The sequence below is a fragment of the Pyrgilauda ruficollis genome, unplaced genomic scaffold (assembly GCF_017590135.1).
Source record: "Pyrgilauda ruficollis isolate IOZ18807 unplaced genomic scaffold, ASM1759013v1 scaffold150, whole genome shotgun sequence".
Lineage (NCBI taxonomy): Eukaryota > Metazoa > Chordata > Aves > Passeriformes > Passeridae > Pyrgilauda > Pyrgilauda ruficollis.
This window is the reverse complement of record NW_024513655.1, coordinates 781616-800599: the sequence shown is the minus strand read 5'-3', so window position 1 is coordinate 800599 and position 18984 is coordinate 781616. Positions and strand designations below refer to the sequence as shown.

General features: G+C 45.0%; 1 protein-coding gene across 1 annotated transcript; it reads left to right on the top strand.

Annotated features, from left to right (window-relative positions):
• The first annotated feature begins 1592 nt into the window (after positions 1 to 1592).
• On the top strand, positions 1593 to 18600 carry ACAA2 (acetyl-CoA acyltransferase 2). Its single transcript, XM_041461660.1, has 10 exons — positions 1593 to 1710; positions 5515 to 5681; positions 7277 to 7405; positions 9134 to 9250; positions 10608 to 10755; positions 12641 to 12816; positions 13737 to 13866; positions 16066 to 16136; positions 16671 to 16825; positions 17963 to 18600. The coding sequence occupies exons 1-10, from the start codon at positions 1695 to 1697 to the stop codon at positions 18045 to 18047; spliced, it is 1194 nt and encodes a 397-aa protein (XP_041317594.1). The 5' UTR covers positions 1593 to 1694; the 3' UTR covers positions 18048 to 18600.
• Positions 18601 to 18984: the final 384 nt, after the last annotated feature.

Sequence of the window (18984 nt, the reverse complement as noted above, 5' to 3'; positions counted from 1 at the left end):
GGTAAATCACAGAAACCCAGAACGGTTTGGGCTGGAAGGAACCATAAAGTCCATCTTGCAGCTCTGCAGGTGGGCTCTCACCTGAGCCCAGGGCACAGGGGCAGAATCCCTTCCTTGGCCTTAAATGAGACTTAGATGAGGGAAGTCAATGGCAAAGGGAGAAAATACAGCAAAACCTGTTTTTTTAAAAGACAATGTTCCACGTTCACTGATTTATAGATTTATTAAATCATTGGAATTATGTAGAGAAAGTAGTTGAGAGATTATTTTAAATTAAAAATGGGAGTCTTCACAGGATAACATCTTCTTCTAGAAAATTTACAGAACTTTAAATGCATCCCTGAAGACATATGGTAATTTTTATTTGTACACAAAATATTTCCACTTGCTACCCTGTCTTCTGCCTGACAGCTGGGATGGTTCCTCTGGAGCAATTATACAGATAAATCATACCTCAATGTGCATTTAAACCATCAGAACTCTGGAGGGTGGGTTTTGTGGTGTACCTTGAAGGTCCAGATTCCTGGCTGTGAGGGTGGGCAGGCCCTGGCCCAGGGTGCCCAGAGCAGCTGTGGCTGCCCCTGGATCCCTGGCAGTGCCCAAGGCCAGGCTGGATGGGGCTTGGAGCAGCCTGGGACAGTGGAAGGTGTCCCTGCCATGGCAGGGGGTGGCACTGGATGAGGTTTAATGTCCCTTCTAATGCAAGCCATTCTGGATTCTAGGATATTTGTGTGTGGTTTTAACTATTTCATACTATTAGAGTAAAATGTATCTGTCCTGCTGTCTGTTGTCGCAGCATCCATGGTGCTGCATCACCGAGACCGAGCCTAGGTGTTCACTGCAGCCCAGGGAGGGACCAGCTCTTCCCTCCAGTGACCAATACATGATTGCAGGTTTTTTAACCCTTTTATCCCCGTGTTTTTCACTGTCTGCTATGTTGGAGAATTTGGAGACTATCCAAATTCTTGCAGGTTTCAAACCCATGGGCTGCAAGCAGCTCCTGCTCATCTCCATCTGTGCCCAGGGAAGCCAAAGCTTGGAATTCGGGGCAGCGGTGGCTCAGCCACGGATTGTGCAGGAATTCAGGGGTGCGGCCCTCCACAATCCCCTCGAGGAGGTTTATAGATCTCACCTGCGCCAGGGCAGGCTCAGGTTGGACATCAGAAGGGATTTCCCCAGGGAAAGGGAGGTCAGGAATTGGAACTGCCCAGGGAGGAGCTGGAGTCCCCCTCCCTGGAGGTGTCCAAGGAGGCCCGGACGTGGCACCGGGAGCTCTGGGCTGGGTGACAAGGTGCGGATCGGGTGACAGGCTGCACTCGATGATCTCGGAGGTGCTTTCCAACGGAAGCGATCCCACGATTATCTGCAATTAACCGTGACACGCTGTAATTACCTGTGAGGAGGGCGGGGGGGACCCTCGCCCTCAGCCATCGCCTCCCGCCCCCGCTCCCCCTGCCGCCGATTCGCCAAAACCGCACGAAAAAAAATATCAAACCAAGCTGAAGCAAAATTTTAAAACCAACCAAACACACCCCTCCCCCCCGCACATTTACAATAAATTTATCAAAACACTAAAATTACGCGTAGAAGATAACTTTAAGCAAACTGCGGGCCCGGCCGCCCCTCCCGCCCTCAGCGTGGCGAATGTGCGGGGCCGGCGGGCGGGGCGGCACCCGGCCGGGCGCGGGGAGGCCATGGCGCTGCTGAGGGGTGAGGATCCCGTCCCCCGCGATCCCTGCCTCCCTGAGGGGCTCCGGGCGGACCCTGAGGGCGGGCGGTCACGGCTTGGACGCCGTAGGGGCCCCCAAAGCGAGGCAGCTCGTGGGAGCCGCAGGAATTAGAAAAGTGGAGCCCCGAGAGCCATTCCCGTGCCTCCCGGGGATCTGCCTCACCGCTGTCCCGTCCGTGCCTGCTCGGCCAGACAGCTGGAAGTAATTAGGAACTTCCCAAAAACTCAGGGCTGCCTGGGTCAGAGGGTGGGAATGAGGTGCAGAGGGTGGGAATGATCGTCGTAGAGTGGGAATGGGGTCAGGGGGTGGGAATGAGGAGCACAGGCTGGGGAGGGGGTGCAGAAGGTGAGGAGGGGGTCAGAGAGTGTCAGTCGCAGCCTCTGTGTTCAGCGCTGTTTTCTGCAGTAATTCAGTGTTTGGCTCCCTGCCTGTTGTGCTGCAAACAAACACACAGCGAGGAGTGCGGTCTGTCATGTAACTGGGAATTTGAATCGTGTGTCAGGAGCAGTTTCTCCATGAAAAGGGCTGTCCAACCCTGGCACAGCTGCCCAGGGCAGTGGTGGAGCCTCTAGCCCTGGAGGGATTTAAAAGCCGTGTGGATGTGGTCTTGGGAGGGCTGGGGAATGGTTGGACTCCATGGTCTTAGAGGTCTTTTACAGCACAGATATGATTCTGTATTTGTGTGACTCTCTGCAGTGACTCTAAGTGACAGCTGAACTGTCAGTGACAGGGAGTTTGTCACATCCAGGCCCTGCCTGTGTTAGCCCTGAAAGTGCAGGATAAACCCCTTAAGTCGCCACAGCTCCTGAAAGTGTTTGGTGCAAAGAACTAATTTATGCTCTACATTGTTTAAATTCTTTGACTCTTAAAAATGAGGTAAATACACCTTTTGAGACCTGCTCTTGTATGAAAACAAAATTGAAATTTATTGCAATAGGGCTTTTTATCTATTTGACAGCACTTTGCTACTTGACAGACAGTACCTAAATAATAACATACGTGTCAGTCATGGTGTGAGATTGCAGTGCTAAGGCCTGTGTAGTCAGCATTGTGTTAATTCTAATGGTTTCGCTGAGCTGGATAGCACAGAGGGCACCTTGCCTATAATAGTTTGATTTTAGTTTTCTGTGCCCACTGCAGGATTTATCTCTTATCTCTTATAATCTCTTATTTCTTATCTCTTACATCTTACATCTTACCTCAATCCACAACACTTTAGTGTACCATTCTTGCTTCTCAACTTCCTTTTTTATGTTATTGGTTGTTTTCTAGGCTTTCAGAATAGGATCTGATGAATTATTTTCATACCAAGTGCATTTGAGATATGTTGGAGGATTAAGTAGTGTTTCAGTTTCCTGTTTCACAGCAAGTGGTTGACAGAAACAGTTTAAAAGATGTGTTTGGTAAGGATTCAGAATGATCTTGGCTTTCTTTCCCCACAAGTTGTCAGATCTCTGTGCATTTGGTACTATTCTGCTCTCATGCAATGTTTATCACCTTGGAAAATTGCAGAGACCCTGGAATCTTTCTCTGATAATGTAGGACAGAACTAATTAATGGAAATTTAGGAAGAGTTACCAAAGGTCAAAAAGTCCTTTTTCACTCAGCACTTCATCCACCCCTTGTTGCCTCTCCTGAAGTTCTGGGGAGGGGGTAGCATTTGTAGCTGCCTCTCCAGTCAAGCAAAATTTGGCAGGCTCTGGAGTTATGTATCCTAAGGGAGTGTCTGTGTCCTGGTTAATTCAACACAACACAGGCTGTGCTGCTGCTCCTTCATCTTCTTCTTGTACTGGTTCCGTTCAGTCTTCTCTCTGAGCCTTGAGTTACTGTTTTATTGAGCAGCCAGAAGGTGAACTCGGGCACGGAACTGATCCAAGTGAAAATGAGGCCCTCATTTTCTGCTGAGTTGGTGTTCGGCTGCCTCTGTTGTGTGACCTGCCCTGGTTTATTGGACCCGTGGTGCTGTTGGGAAGTGGGCAGCAGTGAGCAGACTCCATGAAAGAGAGAGAGGTGGTGTCGATGTGAAAGGAATGTTTAAGGGCAAAGTTCCATCCTCGCCCCTGGACTGCTCGTGAGGCAAGGCCATGGTGGATGTGACTGAACAAATAATGTGGATAACTGACAACCTGGCCAAGAGGGAGAAGAAAGTTTTTTTAGCTTGGTCGGGTCCCCAGGCTGGTCTGCAGCAAAGCTTTGTGATCAGTTAGGGTTGGCGCAATTTGGAGGAGGCAGGGAATCAGTGGACAGGAGGAGTGGTGATGAATGTGAGTATCAAGGCCTGTTTTGCTGCAGAAAAGATATGCCAAGGAAGGAAGGTTTAGATTGGGTATTGGGAAGAAATGCTTTGCCGTGATGTGAGCCACTGGCACAGGCTTCCCAGAGAAGCTGTGGCTGCCCCTGGATTCCTGGCAGTGCCCAAGGCCAGGCTGGACGGGGCATGGAGCAGCCTGGGACAGTGGAAGGTGTCCCTGTCCATGGCAGGGGGGTTGGGACTGGATGATCCTTGAAGTCCCTTCTAACCCAAACCATTCTGTGATGTGAGTCTGAGCATCCTCCCTGCACATTTTATGTCTCTACACTGTGTTCCGCTCCTTGTCAGTGGGGAGCCTTGACCTTGACCAGTTTGGAATGTCCTTTTCTAGCAGTCGTGCAGCCTGGGGGTGCAAATACATGCGGGGTGGAGGAGCACCCTCTCTCTGACAAAACAGCCAAGTCACACGGATCAGATGACCTGAAATCAGTGCTCACGAGCAGCTCAACGAGCAGGCATTTTCATTTGCCTGCGTTCTTACATCTGTGTGTGTCCCTGCAGTGTTCCCTAAAATAGCTGGGAGTTTGATGGGAGCAGTGGAAACGGGGGTTGTGCGCGATACGGTTCAACTGGGGGAAAGTTCACAGCCTGCCTCCCACTTGTTTTTCTGCACGTGGGAGCAGAGAGCCAGTGTGGCAGGCAGCCAGGAGATGTTTGCTTTGGTTCAGAGATGGCTTCCCCTGAGCTGGAGCTTGTACTGACTGCTCCTGGCCCGTGCATTGGTTCACAAATGCTTGCACATGGTCTCCTACCTAGTAAAAACTGGATTTTCTTCTCAGGAACCAGAAGATTCACAATGAAGCAGTTTAGGTGGCATATGTATTTCTGGTGGCGGGAGCATGAATTTTTTGATTAGGGAATGTTTCTCCTCTTAAGCTAAAGTACTCAAAATTGAAATGCATATAAAAAGCAGGGGGAGGGGTGTTGTGCTTTATTGTTTGGTTTGAGTTTTGGTGGTTTTTGGGTTTTTTGGGGTTTTTTTAGCGGAAACTGTTTCTGCATATAAACCAAAAACTTGCTGATTTTTCTAGGACAAGGGAATGGCCTCTGCCAAAAGCACTGTTCCTTATCTAATTTTTTCACGGGTGTCTACTACAGGATTTCCTAGATGTTACTAGCATGTTTTTAGTGCATTAGCACTAATTTTTGATGCATGTGGCAGCCTACTCCGACTCCACATGTGTATCCAACCTTACTTTGTTGTCAAACCTCACTGCATTCCCAGAATCTTCAAAGCTTTCCTTTCTGGCTGTTAATTCTCCATGCCTTCCCTGTCTGAAGCACCATTACATTATTTATCTCGAGCTTCCTGTGTTCGCCTTGCCTGCACTTACAAAGTTTCCTGTGAATTTGGGGTGTCACCCGCTGGAGGCTGGCTTGGCGCTCTGCTGCCCGCGATGTGCTGTGCCTGTGGATAATTTCTGCCCCCGCCGGGGGTGTGTTCACTGCGGGTCGTTTCTGCCCCCGCCGCAGGTGTGTTCATCGTGGCAGCCAAGCGCACTCCCTTCGGGACTTACGGGGGCTCGCTGAAGGATTTCTCGGCCACCGACCTGACGGAACATGCCGCTCGAGCCGCGCTGGCCGCGGGCAAGGTGCCCCCCGAGATCGTCGACAGCGTCGTCGTGGGCAACGTCATGCAGGTTGGTAGCCTGGAAAATCTCCTGCTCGGGGGGCTATTTCGGGCACCCTCGGTGTGGCCCTGGAGACAGCTGCCTCTGGCTGGCAGCCAAAGGGCTGGCAGCGAAAGGGGTCAGTCGCAGTTTGCAGTCTAGTGTTTCTTGCTTGTGCTTGAGGGATGTATCCTGTGTGATCTGTGGTACTGTTGGGAGCAAGGCTTAGCTCGCTTTTTTTAGCGCCAGAGGTAGTTTAAACGAGGACAGGACGAGCTGACCTCCTAAAAGTATGTGTCAGTTAACTGGTCAGTTGCTAATCCCAGGTATGTTTCCCTTGTTTTAATGGCTTGAGCTGTGTGACTTGGTGATCAGTGGTTTTTCACCGAGTTGCATAAATCCCTTTCTGTGTTAAGCCTGTAAGTGATTTGAGTCAATTTCTCTTGTGCTTTCCATAGAATTTTTTTTGAGTGAACATGGGTTTCCTTTGAGCTGAAAGGATACATGCTTTGATTGGCAGAGACGTTTGGACATCTGTGTCTTTTCCAAAGAGGATGCTGTGATATGCATTGCTGAACTGCAGTTACCCACACATACAAATGAAGATCTTTGTTTAGGCAAGACAGTGAAGAACATTCCTAGTTTTTTTTGCTTTGTATTCTGATTTCACCATTACTGTTAAGGGTGGGGACTTTTATTTTGCACTGCATGTTTCAAGGATGCAGAAGAAGCAAGTAGCTGAGAACTTGGACAATGAGCAAAGAAACAGGTGGTATTCCTTCTTTGGATTTTCAGCCAAAAGAGTAGCTTTAAATTATTCTGTCTCCTACAGCTACCATCTAAGCTTCTTTTATTCAGCTTTTCACTTTTGTAAGAGCTGTTTGTGGCCCAGGAAAGCATTGCCGCACTCACATCTCCTGTAGTGCTTTCACATAAAATATAGCAACCTCCTGATAAAGTTTCTTTTGATTTTGAAAGGTCTTTTCCTTTGCATCATACTTCCCCATGCCAGTAGATTTATTTTTTTTTTAAAAATCTGGTTTATTGATATTGTTTGATTAAGTTTAATTAACTATGAATGTATGACTATTTCAAACTCCCCTTCTTCAGCAGAAGTGGCTTGATTTTTTTTTTTTTTTTCTGAACTTGGGATAGTATTGTAGCAGTGTGCACAGAACTTTGTTGTTATGATACATTTTAGCTTAGGGCATGTTCCCCAAGAGCACAGGTGTTCTCTCTGGTTTTGGGAGGCCTTCCCCTGTTAGTCTAAGCAATATTAATTTACCTTAAAATAATTGCAGCTTGCCAGGCAGGATCTGCCCTTGTGTCAACCTGCTGTGTGGGTGCTGATTTGAAAATAAGGGATAAGGGAAAAAAACATAAAGTTGCTGACTTAACAGAGTTTCTTTAAAATGTATATTAAGACAGTGAGACTTCCAGATCCTGTAGGATAGTGTCTTCTTGAGCTAAACCAAAGTGCTTCTGGTGAGTGATAGAATTTCTGCTTAACATACACCATCTTCTGTCTGGGATGCAATTACACCACTCTGACTTTCCATCAAGACTTTTTTTGCTTTCCAAACCAATGAGAGTGTGACAAAGCCTCTTTCCTGTTCTGCCTGCAGAGCTCCTCAGATGCCATCTACATTGCAAGACACGTTGGTTTGCGTGTGGGAGTTCCCATGTCTGTCCCAGCCCTCACTGTCAACAGGCTCTGTGGCTCTGGCTTCCAGTCCATTGCCAATGGCTGTCAGGTACAAAGCTGTATTTCTGTGTCAGTCGTAGCTTTTGTCAGGCTGTTTTAGGAACATTTAGGAACATGTCCTTTGTGTTTGGGATGGGTCTTGACATGGATTTTTGGTAGAGATTTCTATTGTCCAGCACAACTTTTTGCAGGAGTTCAGCTACTATAGTGCCACATGGTGTGGTTGGTTCTTAAAATCCAAGTATTGTAGTGATTCCCAGTTTAATATGAGGAATACATCAAGTGCAAGCTGGTGAAATGGAGCTCAGCTGTGCTACAGTTGCATCTCACGATCCTGTTTGTATGGACTGGAATTACTAGACTCCAGGAGTCTTTAATCTCTTGATCATTGTTTGTATTCTCACCTGGCTAGCTGTGTAAGCAGCAGCCTGAGCTTTTTAAGTATGCTTTTGTTCAAAGATCCAAACCTCTCGTGGATTAAGTAGTTCATGGTGTCACTTCTGAAATAGAAGAGAATCAGCTTCTCTTTGAGGAGCTGGCCAAAACCATTGAGTCAGAGCACAGGGATTTTTATTTCATTTGCTCATACGTTGCTTTTATGAATACTTGAACAAGCAGATTGTTGATTTTGTGGGATTTTTTTGGTTTTCCTTGGCTAAAGAATTATTTTAGGTCTGATCCTCTAGAAGAAAAAATGTGAAGATAAGGGTACGTGTTTGAAATAATATCCACCCAACTGTTTTTCCTAGTGCGTTTTGCAAAGGCCGTACGCATGTTTGTCCACACTGAAAAAATCTGCTGCAGAATGTGACCACATTTATTGGAAGTATGGTGGTGAGGTCCTTTTCAAAGATGGCATTTCTCAATGCAGCCAGCGCTGCTTAGATGCTCACAAAGTTTTTAGTAACTGTAGGGGGCATCTCAGCACGTGTTGCTACACACAAGTTATTAACTAGAAATCTCAAATGCATATCAAGATCACAGAATAATGGAACTGTTTGGGTTGGAAGGCACATCAGAGGACACCCAGTTCGACCCCCCTACCATGGGGAGGGTGCACCATCCATCCCAGGTTGCTCCAAGCCCTGTCCAGCCTGGCCTTGGGCACTTCCACAGATGGGGCAGCCACAGCTTCTCTGGGATAATTTAATTTTCTTTCATTCTAGTTCATAAAAAACCTCAAAGTCCAACTCAGTGAAGCATTTTAAGGAGGTACTATTTTTGAATGATCTGTTGGTGCATTTAAGAATTGGGGCTTTTAGGTTTTGTGTGCTTTGCCATTGATGAATTAGTGTGTTTTGGGTACTTACTTTGGCAGCTACCTAGCTATTGTCTTCTAAAATTATTATGTCCCATTTTTTCTTTAATTGTAAGGTCTTACTTCAGGCCTTGAAGTGTAATTTGTATTCCTTTTGAGAAGAGTGGGAGCTCAAAACCACAAGCGCAACCATTTGTGAACCAAACCACACAAGCATGCAGATGCCTGGTGTCTTTGTTCCTCTGCTGTGTCACGTGTGCACACCCACATTCTCTTCTTCCCTCATGGATACAATCATTCTTTGCTGAAAGGAAGAAAAAGGGACATGGCATGAAGGAGACAGACTCCACCATTAACAGGAGGGTAAACCCTTCATGCGTGTACACACATGGCTAAGTTTGGATTCATTCTAAGTTCGTTGCTTTGCAGGTGACAGCCCCTTCTCTTAAAACAGTTGTTATTTTCTTACTCAAACAGCCAGCTAAATCCTGGATGTGCTTTGTTTTACTGTGTTGACAGGAAATTTGCCTGAATGAGTCAGAAGTTGTTCTGTGTGGCGGAGCTGAAAGCATGAGCCAGGCTCCTTACGCGGTTCGAAAGGTTCGCTTCGGAACCAGATTAGGAGCAGAACTCAAGGTACTTCCTTTGTTCTGTGAGCAAAGCATTGCTGAGTATCAGGATTGTAGGCACTAAATCCTTGCAAATGAAATTATTGGATATTAGATCCAGAATTTGTAGTTTAAAGCGTTTATCTACTATTCAGACAGTATCAAAACAGTAGGTTCAGGCCATTTGGTGAAGTGTGCCCGTTTTCCAGCTTTTTCAAAACCATTTTTGAGTTCCTGTTCCATGTTAAATATACCAGTGAACTCTTGGACACAAAATTTAGTTGACTTGGTACATCCTCTGCAAGTATTACGTACAAAATGTCTGTGAAGCAGAGGCACACACAGTTTAGGCAAGTAATGCTGTCAGTAGATAGATAGACTGGTAAAGAGCACATATATCTCCAAGCTGTGAACATCTCTCAATTTCAAAGTGGAGCCTTGAAGTTAAATCCATTGACAAGGAAGTTATCTTTACATTTTCTTCTGAAGATAAGTCCTAAGTGAATACTGTGGGAAATGTGCAGCAGGATAAATTGATAACATGCAACCACTTATTCAGTAGGTCATAACTGACATCAGAATGCAAAATTAGGACATTTCAGTGTTTCAGCCCTTTGGGTTTTTTTCCACCACTGTATTTCCATTGTGAAGATGGTGAATATCATGTCCTTGGTTTTGTTCTTGTGTGGCACAGGTCCTGCAGGCAACACCTTCACAAAGTTGCTGATACACCAAGTAGGTGCAGCTATGTTCTTACCATAAAGATAACTGAACTACACAGTGACAGGTGAATGAATGCATTATCCTGCAGAACTTTACTACTGACAGAGATAACAAAGCCCATCTGAACTGACTGGACTTACCTTTATCAGGTTGAGTGAAGGTAAACATGGGTATCTTCTCCCCTGAGATGTTATACCCACAGAAACCTTTGACTCTAGTAAGGGGATTTTACCTGACAGTAGAGAAAGAGCTGAAGAATCATTAGGCTGTTGTGCCTTCTCACAGTGCCTCCCATTTCATTCCTGGCAACCAGAAGTTTGCTCACAGGGCTCTAAGAAATAATTAATACAGAAGCAAAATATGCTGAAATATTAAAAATCTAAAGCTTTCCCCGAGCCTCTTGTGGCCATGTGTGTGTGAAGAAAGAATTGCACTAGAGTGCAGTGGAGATTAATTAGAATATCACCCAAGAACTTGCACATTGTTTTTCACTGTGTTCATTCTAATAAATCAGTAAATTATCTGTAGGTAACCTGAATTAATTTTACAAAGAGCCATTAGTTTCTAAGAGACCGCTGAACAGTTAGAAGCTGTCAGTAATAAATATAGTATTGCCATGCTTTCTGATTTTCTTCTTCTGATGTTCTTCTGATGTTCCACAGCTGGAAGACACGTTGTGGGAAGCCCTAACAGATACACATGTTAAAATACCTATGGCAGTGACAGCTGAGAACCTGGCTGCAAAGTACAGCATCTCCCGGGAGGACTGTGACCGGTACGCGCTCAAAACCCAGCAGAGGTGCAAAGCTGGTGAGTGAATCGAGCAGTGGAAGCGTTTATGTGACACCAATTTCAAGTCTAATCAGTTTTTAGCATTGGTTCAAGGTGTTCTAAGGGTTTCTCTGGCTCTTGGTGCTCTTGTCCTTCTGTTTGCGTGCTGTAATGTGTGATTTTTTTGTCCCCATGGTACAAATAACACATTCTTAGCGGGGGTTGACTTAGAAATTGTGCTGTGAGGTGTTGCACCCCTCAGAAGGTTTAGTGGGAGCTCCTTTCCACTGCCTTCCTTTGCCTTCCCCAGGGACATTCCTTAGCTGTTGAGGCAGCAAACACCACTGGCCAGTCACGGGTCAGCTCCTGCCTGATCAGGATTCATGTTGGTGAATGTCATTTGTTGGTGCCCCTCTGGTGGGATGCAGCATTGTCCCAGGCATGCCTGACTGCACTCCTTTCTTTCCTCTCCACGGCAGAACAGTCTTCCAAAGTGACCCACATCCTCCTTGTGAGCCAGCATGTGCTGTAATTCATCTAAATCCTCTGCTTTCTTTTGCAAATTGAATGTTCTTGAATGCTTGAACAGTCAGAGCACATGGAATCTGAAGAGGGGATATTTGTTTAGGAACTGTGTTTTAAACTGTTCTCTGGGTGGTTTATGTGCCCAAAACCATAATTCAGAGGCATTTAGGTCTGGGCCTCCAGTGTACTGGGACAGTGGGAGGTGTCCCTGGCCATGGCAGTGCATTGGAGCAAGATGGACTTTAAGGTCCCTTCCAACCCAAACCATCCCAGGTTTCCGTGACTCAGTTTCTGTGAAGTTTAGGCCAAAATCCAGTTGAATGTGCAGTGGCCATCCTGGGACTCAACATACATTGCAGGCCAAAGATGAACATAAGAAGGAAAGATCCAAGCATGATTTAGATTCTAATGATGGTGCATTTTAACAGCTGCACTCTTGAAGGAAGATTTTGTATTTTTTCTAATGATGTAGAAGTGCTTTTTGTAACATTTCTTCATCGTTTATTACCTTTCCTACTTGTTCCTCTTGTTGCCTGACTCCTGCAGTTCCTGGAGCCTTTGCTAGAAACTGTGTTTCGTGTTTTCTAGGATCTTAGCTTGCTGTTTTTATTTCTGCCTGTAGGACCAGGTCATCGTATCCCACAGTAGAGAGAGAGCCCTGTGTGTAATCAGGAAAGAAAAAGGTTTTGAGGAATTTATTGAGAAGCCCAGAGGTAGCTAAACAACATAAGATCTGACAATTTCAATGTCTTAGTTTTAGATCTCTCTCATGTTATATTAGGCAATCTGGCCAGATGCTTTTTTGGGCATCTTAGATACCTCCAATGACTTGAATTGTTTTAGGTTGTTTAGGCAGCTGAATCTCATTCTGAAATTCCTGCTTGGCAGTAAGAGCCTTTGGAGGATCACCTTGAGCAGGATTTTGATTGATATACAGTATTTTATCGACAGAAACAATGTGGCTCAGGAGGTTTTTTGCACATTCCTCTCTGAGTGAGATTTACATCTTGGTCATCTGAGAAATTACAGGGTTGTAAAATAAAGCAGCAGGAAAGGGGAATATATACTAAAAATAAACCTAGTGGTTTACACAAAAAAACCAAACCAGAAATAGTTTAGCTGTTTAAAACTGAAATAAACTTTCAGTATTTGAGACTTTCTTTGGAGAAGTTTGACAGTGTACTTGTTTAGTTTTTGCCCAATTTCTTAAAATAACAAAAACCACAAAAAAACCCCAACAATAAATAAGCAAAATAAAGCACAAATATTGCTGTCCCTGAACTTTTGGTTCGAATAGAGCAAGAAGCTGTGTGCACATGAAAATAGATTGTTGGTCATGCTGGGAAATCATCTTGATGTTTTTATCAGGTCCTTTATATTTTCCTTTTTGTGGTTGCAGCTAATGATGCTGGCTACTTTAAGGCTGAGATGGCACCAATTGAAGTGAAGACAAAAAAGGGTAAAGAGAGCATGCAAAAGGACGAGCACCCCAAACCCCAGACCACCATGGAACAGCTGACAAAACTCCCATGTGTCTTTAAGAAGGATGGAACAGTCACGGCTGGGAATGCTTCAGTGAGTACATCAGACCCTTGGGTTGGGCACATGTCCCCTCTGTGGTTCTCCAAATTTATTGCCACTGTTTTTATCTCTCACTGAGTTGGCTCTCAGTGGTGTCTCCTGACGAAAATGACTTCTAATTCTGCAGCTAAATGCCCCAGCTGACTCTCCCAGCCTCGTGCCAGGTGATCCTGGCAGGTGCCAGGGGATCCTTCAGTCAGCTCCTAAGTCCCAAATTTGATTCTTTGGATTGCCACTGATATTGCAGTGGGGCATTGGCATTTCCTCATCAGCCTTGAGTTGCGCAGTTGGGGCTGCAGTGGTTGTGTAACCACTCTACTTTTTTGGGGGACAGTGGTAACTGAACTTACTGGCTTTAAACCTACATTTTTTTTTTTTTAGTGTGCATACTGCTGCTGTTCATCTTTGACAGCTACGCTCCTCACTCCCCCAAACCACATTCTGGTCTTACCCAGAATATACTCAGCTTAGCAGCATGTCATTGTGGACTGTTCCTCTCAAAGTCATTATCTTAATTAATTGATTAAAGTGCTTTGGGCCAGATGGAGTGCTGTGATCATAGTCTGAATTCATGCCTAAAATAGATCATAGCCACAGTAAGTGTGGGTGTCTGTAAAGTATATTTTATAATTAATAGCACATACATTATCCATTATTAATAGTGTTCTTGCAAGTCACCAGAATCATATTTCCAATGCAGGGAAGACTTACTTTTCTAACACATTAGAATTCATTAAACATTTATCTATATTTAACTTTATTTCCCCCAGATTGTTTTTTGTTCTTTTGAAGAAACATTGTTAAATGTTAGTTATAGTACCTTAGACTCAAGCCGGTTTTGGGGGTTAAAGAGTGTGAGGATTTTTTTGTTTCTTTGTATTTTCTCACTAAGAGTGCTTCTCTCTTACTGCCAGGGTGTGTGTGATGGAGCTGGTGCAGTCATCATTGCCAGTGAATCAGCACTTAAAAAGCACAGTCTCACTCCTCTGGCAAGAGTAGTAGCTTATCACTCAGCTGGCTGTGACCCTTCCATCATGGGCATTGGTAAGTTGCAATAAAGCACATAATTTATAGCTTAAAGCAGCACTAAAATGTTCTTGCCATGGGCATTCTAAAGGAAAGGAAAGGATGTTTCACTGTGCTCAGGCTGGTGGCTCTGAAGGTGTTTGTGTGTCCTGCTGTCCAGCCTGCTGTGTCAGTCCATCCCTGTTGTGCAGAGGGACAGCTTTGCTCCTCAGTTTGGCTAGAAGGGTGTGAGCAGTGTCTGCCCACAGCAATAGCACGAGCATAGTCCCCCAGGCTCTTCTTTCTTCCCCTTTTTTACTGTCTCTTTCAGTCAAGAAAACAAGCACTCAGACATTTTTTTAAAACCATTTTCTCCTAAAATTCACTTTTGTTTCCTGTAAGCTCTAAATCCCTTAATAATATGTGTGAGTTGCCTGCCTCACCTCTTGCTGATGGGGTATTGTGACCTTTCAGCAGTTACTCAGTGGCTCAGGCTGCTTGGATCCCAGGATATGCATCTGTTCAGGTATTACTTGGGAAACCAAACCATTTCTTGGTTGCTTTAGTCCCATATTTTCTGTTTCCTCATTAGGTATTTTCTGTTTCCTCTCTTAGAGCAAACAGTCCCTCAAAGCCAATCCAGACACCACAGGATTTTTCCCTTCACTTTAGTTTGCAGACAGCATTGTGTCCCAGCATTGCTTTTCCTCTCGGTGCTCTGTTCAGAGGAGCTGTTGTTGGCAGGTTCTGTGTGTCAGTAGAAATGCAAATGAGGCATTGTCAGATTTGTTTTCCTGCTCAGACTGTCTGACTGACACAGCCTTCAAAGCAAACGTGGAGGGAGGGTTTGTTTTGCTGGACTTGGTGCTGGCATTGTGCTTCCTAAACCAGCCCATTCTCACTAGCTCAGGCTACTCTCCTAGCTTGTTTAAAAACTTAATAAATCATATGGAGGATCACTTAGAATCCCAACTCCTTCACACCACAGCTTGTCCCCAGCAGCTCAGAGAGACCAGATGAGGTTTATTGATGTGACAGCAGCAGATCTGACAAACAGGAGCTCAGTCTGAGCCACTGTCCTTTCACATACTGATAGCAGGTCCTGTCTCACAGTGTTCAGTGACAGAATTCATTGTTTTAGAAAAGAGAGAGAGGGGGAAAAGTTTACTTGGCTGTCATTAGGGGTCTTTGTGTTGTCTACATGAGACCCTGCCATTACTCTCATGCGTAACAGGCATACTAAAATCCTTCCCTAATAAGATGCACTTAGTCTGGTGTTAAGCTGCCTGGGGCTCCCTGAAACTTCACTGAGCTCTGAACTGGTCCCTTACTTCTTTTAATTTTTCTATCTCTTTGGTAATTTTACTTATTTTTATGTATTTATTCTTTGAGCTGTGTGTTTTCAACGCCATTTTTTGGTGGTGTGATAGCATTTAGGATTGTTGGTGTTTTAGAATTGAATGATCAGCCACCACCCAACATCTCAGTATGTTTCTCCTACAGGCACGTACCTGATTAACCCTTCCAAATTCTCTTTGAGTGTGTGTTTCCTTAGGTAGCTGTGTTTGGGATTAATTTCCCTTAGTGGTTTATATTAGGTTAAAGAAGGCAGCTTTCTTCCAGAGGACAGTGTTGTTGCCAAACTCTTAATAGTCTGAAACCCAAAATCTGACTTTCTTCAGTTGTCCAAGGCCTGGCTCTGAGGGAGCATTTAATTGTTTGGAATAAACTAATTGAACATTTGGCTTTTTACTAGAAGATTTTCAGCTATATTAAGAACACCAAAACAACAATACCCATAACTAAGCACATGACCAGCAAACTAGAGCAGCCTGTATTTTTCCCGTTTTGTTTACCTGGCGGCTGCAAGTTGTGAGGAAAGAATAAATGGAACCAAGAGTACTGGGAAGGAAAATGCCTCAAAACCATTGTGAAGTTGTTTTTTTCCCCTGGGGACTGTCACTTCTCTTGACTCAAAAGCTCTGTGTGCTGCAGTAGTGACACCCTTGGCTTTCTTTGGCTGTATGTTGGCAAGGAGACCAAGTAGTTTTGAGATTTAGGAGCTCTCTTACCACCTAGTAAAGCACGTGAGTGGCATATCCAGAATTCATTGTCTGCACAGAGGCTCGTGGGAGGGGTTCTAATGAGGCTTTATGAATTTATCCTATGTAAAACAAGATTCTGATACTTAATTTAATAATTTTTTAATTTAACTAACTGCATGTGATTTCCAAACAGGCCCTGTACCTGCAATAACAGAGGTTTTGAAGAAGGCAGGACTGACCCTGAAGGATATGGATTTAGTAGAGGTGAGATGTTTTTACAAGAGCAGTGATTTTACCCCTTATCTTTTTAGCAGAAGGATTCCACTCATGCCATGTAGGTGTTGTTGCCTGTCAGGAACCTGCCTGACCTCTGTCCATCCAGTTTCTGCTGCACAGTCACCTCAAAAATCCCAGGCACGTGGAAACTGGAAATGGTGTGATCGCATTCCGTGGAACAAAAATATCCTCATGTGACATGATGTTTTACTCCGTTGGCTGGACTGCTCATGTTTTTATTTAGTGATACATGTGAATAGGGCCTTTTTCTGTCAGAGCAGCATGGACCCACTGCCTCAGAACATACTGTACTTTTTTTTAGAAAATACACCTCGTACTTGCTTAGTATTTGAATTTAGTTGGGTTGGATTGACAGATGTGTGTTGGCTGAGCATGCTGTTATAAACACAGCATTTAACGTTTCAGAAGGACCTGGAGGACCAGTTCACCTCGTTTAATCTTGTTTGCACGCATACTGCTGAAGGCTGGTGTTAAAGTTCTGTCCTTTCTCTGGTGCTTTAGGTAAATGAGGCATTTGCACCTCAGTATCTGGCTGTGGAAAAGGTGTTGGGCCTTGACCCTGAGAAAACCAACGTCAACGGAGGTGCCATCGCCATCGGGCACCCTCTGGGGGCCTCGGGGTCACGGATCACAGCTCACCTGGTGCATGAATTAAGGTATGCACACAGACAGCAGCTGCTCAGCGTGGGTGCACTGCTGCTGGATGGATTTATGCCTGCTGGGTGGATTTTGAGCACGGATACCATGTGACTAAACTCTTCCAGTCAGCCAGCCTAAAACTCTCCTGGCTGGAATCGGCCACTTTTTGTACTAATTTGCCACCTCTGTGCTGCAGGGCAGGTCCTGCACTTGCCTCACATCCCATCCTGTCGTCATGACAGCATTCATTTATTCACCTACGTCTGATTCAAGCCTCCAGGAGCCTGTGGGAAGGTTTTCTTTTTTTGAAATGGCCTTTGAGCAAAGTCTGTTCTCTTCTTAACGTGGTGCATTTCATAGAATCATGGAGTCCTAGGGACAGCTTCCACTATCCCAGGTGGCTCTAAGCCCCATCCAGCCTGGCCTTGAGCACTGTCTGGGATGGAACAGCCACAGCTGCTCTGGGCACCCTGTGCCAGGGCCTGCCCACCCTCCCAGCCAGCAATTCCTTCCCAGTATCCCACCTGTCCCTGCCCTCTTGCAGTGGAAGCCATTCCCCCTTGCCCTTTCCCTCCCATGTGCGAAGTCCTTTAGCTACTGGAAGGGGATGCTTTAAAAGACTTTGTTGTCACCTTCTCTCTCCTTTAGCCCATTTTCAGAAATTCTGGCTCTTTAGCTTGCTTAATATGCTTAGCACCATTTTAATTCCCCCCTCAGGGTAGAGATCACTGTGTCTCTTTGGTTGTACTTGCAACACTGTCTTAGTGCTCAGCCAGGAAACTTCAGATTCGTTTGCACCTTGCAGAAATCTGTTTCTTGGAGTGTGGTTGTAGGAAACCTAGCATTTAAAAACTACCTCAGCAGTGTTCAGGTAGTTTAAAAACTGCTCCAGAAATGTTCAGGTGGGGTCTAGTGGAACAAGTTTGTGCCTGTGGCAGGGGGTGTAACCAGATGATGTCTAAAGTCACTGTTCAGAAATATTGCAACAGCACTTAATACTTCATGGTATTTTACTAGAAAAATAACATAGACATTCTAAAATGTCATTGTCAGTGACACCCAGCTGGTAGCTGGTTTCCTCTCATAAAATCAGGACAGGAGCTGCTGTGGCTCCCTGCAGGTAACTGATCTTCCCTGTTGCTGTTTCTGAGCAGGCGCCGTGGCGGGAAGTACGCGGTTGGGTCAGCGTGCATCGGCGGTGGGCAAGGCATTGCTGTGCTCATTGAGAACACAGCCTGAAGCCTCCTGGGCACTGCAGCCTGGCCTGAGCTGCTGATTCCCCGAGAAACCTGCCTCCTCTGACACCAGAGCATCGCTGCTTGCCTTTCCTGCAAGGTAAAGGAACAATCCAGAAGTCAGAATTCTGAACAAAAAAGATTCATTGATGTCTTTCTAACTAAAGAAAGTGCAGCATCAATATAATTTCACACTGATTAAGTATTTTCTAAAAGGCTCTTTTCAATCAATGTATTTCTGTAGGCAAAATTATTTTCATTTCCTGGGGAAATTGCCTGTCAAACTTTCACCCAACCTGCCTTAAAATAGCAGTCAGTGTAGCTTTTTAAGCAAGTGTTGCTTAAACTTATTTCAGCTACAGACACTGCCTGGCACATGTGCCTCTTTTATTATCAGGAAATGTGAAAATGTAATCAGAGACTTTCTGAAGTATATATTGATTGTAGATTGATGGCTATTAACCTGTACCCTGCTGTTCTGCAAGGGAAAGGAACAGAAGCTGAAATTTTCATTGTGCCTCCCAAAAGAATAATAAATATAACACACAAAGAAAAAAGGCTTGGTGTTCTGTTTGTTAGTTTATTTTTAAAGTAAATCAATGTGAGAATTGTTACTTCTGGGAAATCAGTGTTGGGTTTTGGAGAGAGTGTTTCTTTTGGTTGAGGAATAACTGGTGTTTATAAGGTAGTTCCTAGAGAACTCCAACAAATCTGCCAGGCCTCTGAGAAGGGCTGTGGCTGCACCTGGGCTATTATCACACAGTAACTGCATGCATTCACCATCTCTTTCTTAAACTTCCTCTGATAGTATCACCCATATTTCTTAGGTCTGTTGGTGTGTGGCTGTTCTTGACCAGTTTGGGAGGTGCAGCTCTGAGGAAGCTGCCTCAGATGCAGTGGAGTTGGAGTTATGAATTGTTTGACAGAACCAACAGGACATT